Below are 13,889 nucleotides of genomic sequence, written 5' to 3' on the forward strand. Positions count from 1 at the left end.
GCTAGCTATGAGATTGTCATCTAAAAAAGTACGAGTTTGGTCGCTTTAAATTCTCACAAGTGCTCTGTTCAGTGTGGCCTGTTCTTGCTGGGTTAGTGAGTCAGCAGCTTTGCTGGCAGATATCAGGTACCGGTAATCTCCAGCACTGAGACTGTCAAACAAGACAAGCTGTTGTTGTGAGGGTGGTAGCAGTACTCTTCAACTAGCTGAAATACTGTAGAATATTTCTTTGCATGCATTCTTATTGTGGTTTTGTCCTTTTTAGTCGACATACTGAAGTCATTAAGCATTTCTGGATTTCTGTATATTTTTTAATTATGCGTCTTTTGAAAGATTCATAAAACAGATTTCTTTTTCTCCCAACAAAGAAACCAAACACATTACTGCAGCTTGTGAAATGGTAGCTGAGATGGTGGAATGTTTGCAGACTGTCCTGGCACTGGGACACAAAAGAAACAGCAGTATCCCAGCATTCCTTACTCCTGTCCTCAAGAACATCATCATCAGTTTAGCAAGGCTGCCTCTAGTGAACAGTTACACAAGAGTACCTCCTTTGGTATGTTTATTATGCTTTGTTTTCAGGAATTTAAAAGTTGTTCAGTAACTTCTTGAAAATCACACACAGTGCTGCATCTTAAGTTTTATGTCAGTAGGACTTCAACCTTTAGTTAGTTTAATCAGCCAATTTGTCATCTTAAACTCTGAGTAGCAAAACATTGTAAAGATAGCATAGGAGTTCACTTTGGAAAGGAGCGTTGTCACTCCTTGTGTTCATATGTGAAGGAACATCCCGGTGGTAGTTTAAGAAAGGAAGAGCAAGCAGTGACCTGGGGCTAATATTTCCTTCTCCTCAGTGGGATTGTTTACCCTGGAAAGAGTGCGAAATCTACACTGCTGCTTTCTTTATGCCACATGAATTGGCAAATTCACATTTTATCATGCAATGATGCAATGGTGCTGAGGTGTCTGGAGTAGTGTCTGAACTCACTCAGGTATTTGTATGTGGTGCCATACGATTGTATGCCATGCAAATACTTTTGGGTTATATAGTACGATGCTTTCCTAACTCATCTTGGACAATGAATTTCAACTTTTTGGTCAGTGTAATATGGATTCAAGAATATCTCATGATTACCTCCATATGTGGTTAGTACTGTGAAATGACCTTGTTTTGATAGTTCAAAACCATGATCAGAATCATTTCTAGATACTTATAAGGTAGAACAAAAGGGATTTTCCTGGTGTGTGCAAGGCCATTTCTTTGGCCTTTCTCTGTTTCTCTCCACTCTGTTTTTGAGGGAATGTTATAAAAATACTAATTTTTGTGATTGGGACTTTATTGCCCCTTCTTGGATGTATCTGTGTGCTTTTTTCAGGCATAAATAGCGTGTGAACTCTTTTCCCTGAATTATCTTTTCAGCATCACTTCTGCACAATCAAGGAGTCACCTGGCACTTAAGTTCCTGTCATATTTCAGCTTAGAATTTACTTGTCATATATTTCAGTTTAGAATTTACTTGCTTTCACGTCCAAGCTTGGTCAATAGGACTGAATAATTGTGAGAAATATGCAATTAATTTTAAAGAGACCCAACAACACCCTAGGAAAACAGTATAAAATGTGTACTATCTGTGTTAGATATTTAATCTTTCTCTGAGGTGTTTTTTTTTAATTTGGAGAATTACTTTATTTACATATCTCATTGCTTTTGAGTGGCACATATGTATTTATAGCTGTCATGTCAGTAGTGTTTCTGCTTTGAATAAGTAGACTCAATTTCTGTTTCTTTAGGTCTGGAAATTAGGCTGGTCACCGAAGCCTGCAGGTGACTTTGGCACAGTTTTTCCTGAAATCCCGGTAGAATTTCTTCAGGAAAAAGAAATCTTTAAGGAGTTCATCTATCGCATTAATACACTTGGTATGTAAAAATTATAAATGAATATAGTTGGCTGTTACTGGGCATTTACCTGTGTTGTGAAGCTACTGAATAACAGAATCTGGTACCGTTTGTTTACTTTTGTTGCTTATGTGGAAGAGAAATAATATTTCAGAGCAGCTTAGTAATTGTGCTGCAATAATTCTTACATTGTGCTCAGTGCAGAGCAAAAAATCAGAAATTATAAAGCCAAACCCTGTTTCAACTCGGGAAGATGATTTCAGCGTGCTCTTTTACAGAATGGCCACTTGTTTTCTGGAGGGTACACTTGACAGTATGGTTGAGAATATTTTGCTTCCCCTCCTTTTCTGTATTCATGCATATTATATAAACAGAATTTGGTGCCACTCAGTATTTTAAATGAGATGCTGTTACTTGAAAGCTGCTCGATATGTCAAGGTTTACTGAATGAGAACCATAGGGCTTAAGAGTTCAATTCTTTGCAGCAGATGAGACTATAAAGGATAATGCATCAATTTTTTGTATATGCTTATGGATTTTTTTTGTTGTTGTTGTTAATGATTGTTTTGGGTTTTTTGCTTGATTGGTTGGTGTTTTGCCCCCTTCCCCAGTCCATGGGTTGACTCATTTGGGGTGAGCGCTGATTTCTGTTTGATCACTGTAATGCCCAAGATGACATTCTATTTCTGTTTCTTTAAATAGCATTAGTATAAACTGCAGGGTATTCAGGAATTCTTTGCAGTCTTCTGTAGGTAGAAATCTGTTTGGAAAAACTAAATGAGAAGTGCTTGAATTTTAATGGTCTAGTCTTTTAGGCAGTTCAGTCATCTTGCTTTTAGGGCATGAAGATTTCTTGGATTGTTATGGGATTCTCCACAACTTTCTTTCCTGTGAGAATTAGCCCATATTCTGGATTATTTTGCGTTGTAAGAATCTGATAGTTCTCAGTGCTTTAAAAGTTGGACAAAATATTGAAAGTGTGTAAGAAACAACCCAACGGACCACTTTAATAATGTGCCAAATCCATCTATAAGGGTCATCACTTCCTAAAATACAACAGAATCATAGTATAGTTAGGGTTGGAAAGGACCTTAAGATCATCCAGGTCCACCCCCCCCCCTTCCATGGGCAGGGACACCTCACAATAAACTGTGTCACCCAAGGCTGTGTCCCACCTGGCCTTGAACACTGCCAGGGATGGAGCATTCACAACTTCCTTGGGCAACCCATTCCAGTGCCTCACCACCCTTACAGTAAAGAACTTCCTCCTTATATCCAGTCTAAACTTCCCCTGTTAAAGTTTTAACCCGTTACCCATTGTCCTATCACTACAGTCCCTAATCAAGAGTCCCTCCCCAGCATCCCTATAGGCCCCCTTCAGATACTGGAAGGCTGCTATGAGGTCTCCACGCAGCCTTCTCTTCTCCAGGCTGAACAGCCCCAACTTTCTCAGCCTGTCTTCATACGGGAGGTGCTCTGACCTGATCATCCTCGTGGCCTCCTCTGGACTTGTTCCAACAGTTCCATGTCTTTTTTATGTTGTTAGTTTAAACTGTAGCGATTACAAAAAAATGCATAATCCAATAGAAAATGGTGTGAAACTAAATCTGTGGAAATTATGTGCCAATTTTTTAATGCTGTTCTATGCTTGTGTTTGTATTAAGACATAAATGGCTATCTCTGAGTGTTTCCATAGGATGGATTAGCCGTACTCAGTTTGAAGAGACTTGGGCTACTTTGCTTGGTGTGCTTGTAACTCAGCCTATAGTAATGGACCAAGAGGAGAACCAACAGGAGGTAATGTCATTCACTAATTTTTTTTAAATTAAATTTTACTTAAAGTAAGAAAAATGTTTCTATTAATAAACCTGCACCGTACAAAAGTAGTGACCAAAACCAAGGAATTATTTCTGGTTTATATTTTCTTGTCTTCATATCCCTGTGATTTCAGACGCATGCATCTTCTGGGTTAAAGCTTTTGCAAGTGTGTAACCAATGTAGAGAAATATTAGTCGAGCTGTTTCAACTTTATATTAGTACATCACTCAACATGCACACAGTTCAAAGTTTGCTTTATTAGATGTTTGACTTTAGGTACAATAGGAACTCCTCTGAAAAGTTTCCAGTTTAGATCTGGTCTTATTTGATTCCGTGTTTCAACAAGGAGTTAATACGTTGATGCAAAGAAAGAGACTAAACACTTTGAAGGAACAGAATGGATATCTTGAGGTTTTAATGCTTTTTGCAAACATAATGGCTGATGAGATGAGAGGATATCTTGCTGCTACAGTTAAAGTGCTTTATATGCATTGCTTAAGTCAGAGTTCTGGATGGAAAGAAGTCTAGATATCAGGCTTGTTAATGATAATGTAATGGAAGGTGGCAAACTGATATTCAGAGCTTTTGGGATTCTATTTACAGTTGAAATTACAGCAGCTTCATTTTACAGGAAGATACGGAGAGGACCCAAATCAATGTTCTTGCAGTACAAGCCATAACTTCCTTGGTGCTGAGTGCAATGACAATACCTGTTGCAGGCAATCCAGCAGTTAGCTGTTTGGAACAGCAGCCCCGCAACAAAGCTTTAAAAGCTCTGGACACAAGGTATTTTTTACTTGTTCTAAAATGCATAAAAACTATACTTGTGATTAACACATAATTATAATTGCTTAATTTAGCTGTATCAAAAACATGTATAGACTGTATTTTCTAAGTAAGAATGTATGCAGATGGATCTGTTTACATAGAATTTAAACGGACTTAGCGTCACAAACTTGTTGAGCTGAAAGACAGTATCTGAAAAAGACAGTATCTTGTACAGTGTGCAGAATGTATTTCTCAACATTTCTCAGTTTTAGCATTCCTGATAATGAATATAAGCATAGGCACAACATTGTCAGGTAAACTAGTTAGACTTGCACAAAAAATGGTTAAGGGAAAATCTGCTTAAATTGTTTTCTGTTGGGCTTTCAGGTTTGGGAGGAAGCTAAGTGTTATCAGGGGGATTGTTGAACAAGAAATCCAAGCAATGGTATCTAAGAGAGATAATATTGCTACACATCACTTATACCAAGCTTGGGACCCTGTTCCATCACTTTCTCCTGCTACTACAGGTAAGAGTGGTGGGGGTGGGAGGGAGGAGGGAATTCTCCGTGTGTAAAAGGTAGAGAAAATACTCTTAGGAGTTAATTTGAAATTCAGTTTGCAGGAGATGAAACCATTTTCACATCTACTTTTTGTGCATATTTTAAAAGAGTTGTCTTCTGTTTTGTTATAGGTGCTCTGATCAGCCATGAAAAACTCTTACTGCAGATCAATACTGAACGAGAAATAGGAGATATGGATTATAAACTGGGACAGGTTTGTTAAAACCTTAACTTTGAACTTGACTTTTCTTACATTTCTACTAGTTTGTAAAAATTAGAAGGTATTGCTTAACCTCAGATATAACCTAACAGCTCTCAGGGATGCAGAGTAGGTTATAGCTGGCTGAGAGGAATTGCCCAGTTTTCCCACCTCTCATAGAATTTTTGCTCGTGTGTCTGAAGCCTACCTGTGAGTCAGCTATTGAGTTGTACTTCTCAGCCTTGGGTGTTCGAGTGTAGCTTCTACTAGCTATTAGATTGTAATCTGCTACTGAATGCTTGCAGTAGTCCTTAGGAAATGGAAATCACTGGACTTAAAATAAGCAATGTTATTTTAAATCCAGTGGGGAGATGCAAGTTTCACTGGATGTTGCTAGTTGGAAAAGTAGCACTACGTACAGTGAATTAAAAAAATAGTCCTTATCTAGTTATTGTCTCCTTGAAAAATTAGTCTTGCATAAAGTTACACATTAGTTTTAAATGTAGTATTTGTTTTGGTATTTGAATAGTATGTATTAGTGAAAAAATCCCCCACACCTTATATACTAAACTTGGGTGACTTTTTTTGAGGAATCTTTTGCATAGGAAAGACCAAACAAACATTTGTCTGTCTCTAGGTGTCTGTGTGTTCTCTTGGGATTCTAAGCGGCTTGAACGTTTAGTATCTGCAGGTTTACAGACCTTGTGTGTTACTTACAAAATCTGTAATCTCTGTAACAATATTAGGCATTAGACGTCCTGCTTGAAAATAAATAAATGTGTGTATATTTTTGCTGAACATGAAAAAGAATTCTATGTAAGGATGAATTTCTGTCTTAAAAAGAAGTCTTAAGCTTTGTACGATAAGTAGCTTTAGAGGGAAAAGTAATACCTGCATTGAAACATAGGAAGCACTGATCTTGTTCTGGAATCTTCACATAGATCATTTATGAAATGCCATCAGCAGGTCTTACTGTTCTGAAACATTAGTTTTATTTATAGATAACTTGAAGAACCACCAAGAAGTTTTCTTCTTTGTAGATAATTGTTTCTCTAGCCTGAGTCAAAAGATTTGACATCTTAGACCTGTCTGGTTTCAGAAGAAAGGTTATATTGCAATCAGATATGCTGAGTTATGGTTTGAGAAGAGTTAGGAATGTGTTTTCTATTGAACTGCAGTCACTGCAATTCTTTCTGAATTGTTTTCTTGCTTAATATGAGTAGTTAAATATTATTCTTTGCTTTAGATCTTAGATCTGGTATGTTGGTGTAGGATGATGCATATACATTGCTAGTGCATGCTTACAGGTTAGCCGATGCTGCTTTCAGCATCACCTGTATTGCTGAGCTAAGTGCATGGTGCTGCTGGTTTTGCTGTGCCACAGTTTAAACTGAGTTAAACTGAAGCATTGATAAAGATATAAATAAAAAAATAAGTGATGTGCAGTTCATGTAAATGTTCTGAGTCTGTGTTGCCTCTCATTTAAATATTTGGCTTCTAAGATATTTTTTTTCTAATCTGTGAGAGTGTTTTGCTTCTTTTCTGTTTTTTATTCTTGTTTGTTTTGTTTTGTGTTGCAAGGTCTCTATACACTCCATATGGTTAGGAAATAATATCACTCCTTTGAGAGAAGAAGAGTGGGGTGAGGATGAAGAAGATGAGAATGACATACCTGCTCCTTCCTCACCACCGACTTCTCCTATTAACACCAGGTGTGTTATTTTTTTCTTGTCTCTCCTTTGACTTATCAATAAGCTTTTATCTCTTTATGTTCAGTTCAAGAAAGTGGGTTTATAAATCAGATAAATAACTGTATAAATTGGCAAATAACTGTACTATTTCAAATCAAGTATTTTACCAGTGCTTAAGAATAGCCATTTTAACATTTGCTTGTTGTGCCTTGCAGGAAACACCGGGCTGGTGTTGATATACATTCTTGTTCTCAGTTCTTGCTTGAACTGTATAGTCAATGGATATTGCCATCAAACCCTAGCAAGAGAACACCTGTCATCTTGATTAGCGAAGTAGTGCGATCAGTAAGTCTAAACTAGCATTCAGAGTCACAATTGAGTACTTGTTACCAAATATTCAGAGCTAAGCAGCATTTGTAAAGGTTGTTTTAATATATGGGAAAGACTGATTTTTCTTGTCAGTGCTACTGTATGGGCAGTACACATATAACTTGAGCAATTTGATCAATGTAACATTATACTGATTTAAACCTATATAAGTATTCTAGATTGCAGACATTGCTACTTGATAGTTGGTATTTTACTTGACTAATTGCTGAAAGTAGGTTTCAGGATTTTGCTTATCCTGTCTCTTCGTCAGAAAATGAAGATGGGGCAACAGTGTATCAGAGAATTAAGTTAATTAACTGTAGAAGCAAAACTAAAGAACGCAGGTGTGGAATGTGTCTTGACAGCCATTATTCACTATCATAAAAGAGCTAAAATGAAACTGTCCTTGCAAGAGGGTGTTTTGGGGTGGTTTGGTATATTGTAAATGGTAATGCACGTTAATTTTCCAGAATTACTTACCCTAGTGGATTTGGTTTTGTTAACCTTTTGGAAAATAAAGACCTTTTGGAGGTAATTGTTACCTGAGATAGATGGTGGAATTAGTTCTGGGCAACAGTAGTTACTCCAGACACTTGAGTTAATGTTTACACATTTTTCATAGATTAATCAATTTCCTGACAATTATAACAGAAGGGAAAGACAACTTTTGGCTATCTGCTAATGGGCTTTTTTTGTGTTTGATTTTAATTTGTGTACAGCTTCTGGCAGTATCAGACTTATTTACAGAGAGGAATCAGTTTGAGATGATGTATACGACATTGACAGAATTGCGAAAGGTGCATCCGTCAGAAGATGAGATTCTTGTACAGTATTTGATACCAGCCACTTGTAAAGCTGCTGCTGTTCTTGGAATGGTAAGAAATTCTCATGGAAGTTGATTGCAAACTCTTGAGTGTCTAGGTTAGCTCATCTTTAGCTTCTGTTGCAAAATCTGATGTACTTGGTAAGAGTGGTTAGTGTCCAAGAAAATCCTTTAGCTGATCTGCATAGCTATAAGAAGTAATAGGATGCGTGTTCTGGGCTTTCAGAGGTTGCAGACATGATCTCTAGTTGTCCCATATCCAAACAGCAGGGTTGTTTGGTTGGGTTTTTTGATGTTTGAACTTAATTTAATGTGCTTTTTGGTTAATCTTACTCAGTTGAGCGTTACCTTTGCCTTAGACTTGTTTGTTACATTTCGGGCCAGGAATGAGGACTGTGGGGGAAAGAAAAAACAGCTGTGGCTGGATTTGTGTTACTGTTAATCTCATGAGAAAGCTGTAAGGTCTCCCCTGAGCCTACTTTTCTTCAGGTTAAACAACTCCAGTTCCCCCAGACACTCCTCATCACACTTGTGCTACAGACCCTTCACCAGTGCCGTTGCCCTTCTCTGGACCCGCTCCAGCACCTCGATGTCTCTCTTGTAGTGAGTGGCTCAGAACTGAATACAGGATTCAAGGTGCAGCCCCACCAGTGCCCAGTACAGGGGGATGATCACTGCCCTGCCCTGCTGGCAGCACCATTCCTAATACAGGCCAGGATGCTGTCGGCCTTCTTGGCTGCCTGGCACAAGCTGCTCATGTTCAGCAGCCATCAGTCAGCACCCCCAGGTCCTTTTCTGCTGAGCAGCTTTCCAGCCACTCTTCCCTAAGCCTGTAGCACTGCATGGAGTTGTTGTGGCCCAAATGCAGGACCCAGAACTTTACCTTATTGAACCTCATACAATGGGACTCAGACCATTCATCAAACCTGTCCAGATCCCTCTGTATAGCCTTCCTACCCTAAACCAGATCTATACTCCTGCCCCGTCTAATTTTGTCTGCAAAATTTACTGAGGGTGCACTCGATCCCCTCATCCAGGTTATGGGAGTGGTGGAGAGAAAGATGTGTAGGTCTAGGTGCCAGTTGTCTTGGAGAACAACTAAAGGAAAACTGTATTTTGTGTTTAGAGGATGGCATTCTTTTGGACACAGACTATAGGCATCTACTGGTCAGTTTCAGACAGAAGCATCCTTTGTGGTTAACTGAAAGACCTGATTATATTGTGACATTTGATTAAAAGTACTTTTAAGCCAAGCTCTGGTTCATGCCATGTTTTCTGCTCTTTAATTTGTTATAAGCATTTCTAAATGAGACAAGCCACCAGTATTGAACCAGTGTTGAATTTTAATGAATACACTCATTGGTTGTATTAGGATAAAGCTGTGGCTGAACCAGTAAGTCGACTGCTGGAATCAACCCTAAGAAGCACCCATATGCCAAGTCGGATTGGAGCTCTGCATGGAATTCTTTATATCCTCGAATGTGACTTGCTTGATGAGACAGCAAAGCAACTCATCCCAATTATTAGCGAGTATCTGCTCTCCAACTTGAGAGGAGTAGCACAGTAAGACTCTTCCACCTTTCCCTGCCTGTCCCCAACTGTTGCATGCTTATGTGTGAACAAAAGGGCTCTTTATGGTTTCTGGTTGTCACTACACTTGAGAACAGGCTGTTGTATCAAGCAGTTTTTGGCACTTTCATTGAAAATATCAGCCAATTTTATGTTTGATTTATAGAAGTGAAAAGATATTTAAGGGTGAGAAAACTGAGAGACTTTTTTTCTCTTTGGATTGTGTTCCTTTTACCTTATTTTCTTGTCAAAAAGCATACTCTTGGAATAAGACTTGCAGGATCAGTTATGAAGCTTATTCCTCCTAAACAAATCAGACAGTGATAGCATATAACTATATTGCTGAAAAATCTCCTGTATTGCACTGGATTTCCATGTAGCCAGTGCTCCCTTATGGCATCTTGGTTCTACTTTGTGGGATTTTAAAAACTGCATAGATTTCATGTGAAAAAATACTTAGTGTTTCTAAGAATTGCTTATATTGTCTCTATTTATGATCTAGACAACTTTGATGTAAGTGACCAATTATGTTTTTGCTTACTTACAGTTGTGTGAATATCCATAACCAACAGCACATCTTGGTAATGTGTGCAGCTGCTTTCTATTTGATTGAGAATTACCCACTTGATGTAGGGCCTGAATTCTCTGCAGGAATTATACAGGTATGGTGTGATGCCTCCAGTCACAGGTCGTCACTAACTTGGGATCACCACATAGCTATCTTTTAACACTTAATTATGTGGTGTTAGGTATGCTTTTGGGTTTTGGTTCGTCAGGTTTTTCTTAACATCTGATGCAGTCCTACACTAGCTGCAGTGATATGGTGCTAGAAGATGACCTAAATAGACCTCAAAACCAGGGAGTTGGCCTTTTCCTTTATTTCAGATGTGTGGAGTCATGGTGTCTGGAAGTGATGAATTAACACCATCCATTATTTATCACTGTGTCCTGAGAGGATTAGAGCGACTCCTTCTTTCAGAGCAACTTTCTAGGCTGGATAGCGAATCACTAGTTAAACTGAGTGTTGACAGAGTGAATGTGCAGAGCCCCCACAGAGCGATGGCTGCACTTGGATTAATGCTGACTTGCATGTACACAGGTATTTGCTTTTCTTATACTGTTCATGTGCTGAGTGACTAACTTACTAACAGTGCTCATTTTCTGCATTTATTTTTATTACCAAGGATAAAAATGTCTTATTTTAGCATTTACAATAAACTTGTAACAAATTATTTTGGTTTAGGAAAGGAAAAAATCAGCCCCAGTCGTGCCACAGATGCAAGTCCTGCTGCTCCTGACAGTGAGTCTGTGATCGTAGCTATGGAACGAGTATCTGTCCTTTTTGATAGGTAAGAAGATAAAACGTGTAATAGGGCACCGGGAGAAAAACGATTGTTTGCATCGTGTGGTCACTTCTCTATTTGACAGTTCTAATATTTAATTAATTATGTTTGTCTGCTTACCACTGCTTAAAATTGATACTTCTTTCTGGTATACGGAGTATATATAACACTGGAATTGCTGAAGGCAGCACAAATGTACAGGAATGTAAATGGAAAACAGACATGTCCTAACTGATACTGTGTGTTGCACAAACCATAATAGTTTATAAATGTATTTCCAGCTCCCTTCAGGTCAAACTCTTAAGTGCTCTTCAGGATGTCTTCTGCATAATCAAAGATACAAATCGGGTTTATGGGAAATAATCTTTCAAACCACCCTAAGAGTTTAAAATCTTCTTCCCCTTCCCCCACCCAAGTGTTGCCCTTTCCAATGCTGCTAAGTAATTGCAGAGCAAGGGTACAGTAAAACTTCTGTATTCACATGGAACTCATTAAATGGAAACATTTCAAACCTCTTGTTTTGATCTGACAATCTCAAGCTGCCTTAAGTAAGCATAGCATGTTACATTTTGCGTCGTAGTTTGTGGGATAATGGTTTACATTTTTTAAAGTGTTCAGTGGTTTTTCCCTAAAGCTGGATGAGGATTTAACTTCAGCCCTTGGTGAGAACAGAACTAGAGCAGTGCTTGAGTGCTTCTGAAACTATCACTCCTAAGAGTTAGCAAAACAAATGTGAATACTACAAGCGGAAGATAACTTTTGCAGGGAATAATCAGACAGTTGCTCTTGACATGTGAACAGATGCAGCCTTTATTAAGAAGATTTTCCAGTCAGTGTTACTTAAGTAAAGTTGTCTTTGAGTATCTTTTCCCCTCCTTACAGTGCAGTGCAACCTGCTTTTCGTGTTTGATACGTTGGTTATCCTGGTCTTGAATAAAAAATGCAAAGATTTATGATTGGAAATGAGTGTTCTGCTTATAAATGGTCTTTTCTCTGATAATTAGGAGTAGTGATCTCCCTGTCTTTTTTTGATATGTTTTTCAGCATTCCTACTGTTAAATCTTGTCTCTGATGCTTCAGAAAATGCTGAATATTTTAGAAAAGGAGAGGGTGGGAGGGTGTGACATGATACCTGTAACTACCTCTGATAGCTTTGACAGACCTCCTTGGGTAGACTGTTAAGATTACATGAAGGTTTGAATTCCTCAGTGTTGAAGACTTTTTCACCGATCTACAGTTATAAGTAAAATGTTCTTTCTGTTGCCAGTTAAATTGGAAAAGAATGAGTTTTTCTGGAATTCATTCACAAAATATGTTCTTTTTTTTTTTGTTGTTATTTTCAGGATCAGGAAGGGATTTCCGTTTGAAGCTAGAGTGGTGGCTCGGATCCTTCCACAGTTCCTTGATGACTTTTTCCCACCACAAGATGTAATGAATAAAGTTATTGGAGAATTTTTATCAAATCAGCAGCCTTACCCTCAATTCATGGCAACAGTAGTTTATAAGGTAGTTTTTATATATATATATATTTTTTTTTTCCCTTAAATGTTTCAGAAGATTTCTATATAACTGAGAGTTCAATTGGAGCAGTAAATACCAGTTTTGTTATATCTAAGAAACCAGTTGCATTGATTGAGCTTTGTCCTCCAGGCAACATGGAAGGCTCGATTCTCTGTGTCACCTGGAAGACAAAGTGTTCAGTGCAATACAGTTAAATCACTGAGCATGGGAAGATAGAGATAAAATTAATAGTTATGATCCTGGTGCTCAGACTCTTTAAAACCTAAGGAGCCAGCCCAGGTCTCCTGGCCTTGTGAACTCTACAGTCAAGCCCCTGTGGACTCAGTTGGGCTTCTAGGTGTTTTGTTTTTCAGCACTTACTGGACTCATGCATCACTTGAGAGTGCCTGTGCACACCACATTGGATCTGTAAAAATGGAGATGCCAGATAAGTCTTGCATTTCTGTATGTTTACTTCTGTTTGGCACAGATGTCATGAGTCCAGTTGCATCCTGGCTGACTCTTTTGCTGATATCTTCGTCTAGGCATTGTGTTCATTCTTTAGGCTCAGAGCGGACTCCAGGAGTCCAGTTTATGAACCTCAGAGCTTTGTAGCTGGAGAGAACCCTTATAAGAGAAACTAAACTCTTCACTACATCCATCTACTGTGTCTTTATTCCTGTGTAAAATATTTTTGCAGGTATTCCAGACACTACATAGCACTGGGCAGTCCTCAATGGTCCGTGACTGGGTGATGCTGTCTCTCTCTAATTTCACACAAAGAACACCTGTGGCAATGGCAATGTGGAGTCTTTCCTGTTTCTTTGTCAGTGCTTCCACCAGTCAATGGATTTCAGCAATGTATCCTAAAAAGACTGTAAATGTATGCCATTTCTGGGCTAATACCGTTATTCTGTAAAGCACATTGATAGACTCGAAGGATAGCAGTACAAGTTTGACACACAAAGGCAGATTTACTGCGCTTTGTAGTGGTGTATAACGCTGTGCTCTTGGTGCCTCACATTTGAGGGGGAATATCACTTTGTGCCATTGGTGCCTCGGGTTCGAGAGGGTGGAAGAGAAGCTGTAAACAGACTATGAGAATGAAGTTACCTAAAATTGTTTCAAGATCTTTTCCTTGTGACTATGTAAGATGATTGGAAAAGTCCTTGCTTTGAAGTAAGCTTTGCAGTGACCTTTAAAAGCTTTGTTCTGTATTCCCACTGCAAGATAAAATATATTAAAGAAAAAAAGAACAAAAACCAAACTCAAATTAAGATTATTCCCTTCATGCAAAATAGTTTGCAGGTATCCCCTGGGAGGTGCACTGCAGTAATAGCGAGCTTTGGCAA

The 13,889-nt window shown here is 38.4% G+C and overlaps 1 protein-coding gene across 2 annotated transcripts in view; it reads left to right on the forward strand.

The window, feature by feature from the left end:
• Window positions 1–13,889, forward strand: part of HTT (huntingtin) — an 83,904-nt gene that overhangs the window by 64,606 nt on the left and 5,409 nt on the right. For both annotated transcript variants that reach the window (XM_062638724.1, XM_062638725.1), the window contains 15 exons: window positions 369–556; window positions 1,792–1,918; window positions 3,594–3,694; window positions 4,347–4,501; window positions 4,871–5,010; window positions 5,175–5,257; window positions 6,824–6,954; window positions 7,149–7,278; window positions 8,022–8,177; window positions 9,498–9,688; window positions 10,242–10,356; window positions 10,580–10,793; window positions 10,938–11,043; window positions 12,381–12,543; window positions 13,238–13,398. In XM_062638724.1, the coding sequence (XP_062494708.1) occupies window positions 369–556; window positions 1,792–1,918; window positions 3,594–3,694; window positions 4,347–4,501; window positions 4,871–5,010; window positions 5,175–5,257; window positions 6,824–6,954; window positions 7,149–7,278; window positions 8,022–8,177; window positions 9,498–9,688; window positions 10,242–10,356; window positions 10,580–10,793; window positions 10,938–11,043; window positions 12,381–12,543; window positions 13,238–13,398 (2,161 nt within the window). The remainder of the gene's footprint in view (window positions 1–368; window positions 557–1,791; window positions 1,919–3,593; window positions 3,695–4,346; window positions 4,502–4,870; window positions 5,011–5,174; window positions 5,258–6,823; window positions 6,955–7,148; window positions 7,279–8,021; window positions 8,178–9,497; window positions 9,689–10,241; window positions 10,357–10,579; window positions 10,794–10,937; window positions 11,044–12,380; window positions 12,544–13,237; window positions 13,399–13,889) is intronic.

Source organism: Pezoporus occidentalis, unplaced genomic scaffold (assembly GCF_034315485.1).
Source record: "Pezoporus occidentalis ecotype Australia unplaced genomic scaffold, CSIRO_AGI_Poc_V1 ctg58, whole genome shotgun sequence".
Taxonomy (NCBI): Eukaryota; Metazoa; Chordata; class Aves; order Psittaciformes; family Psittacidae; genus Pezoporus; species Pezoporus occidentalis.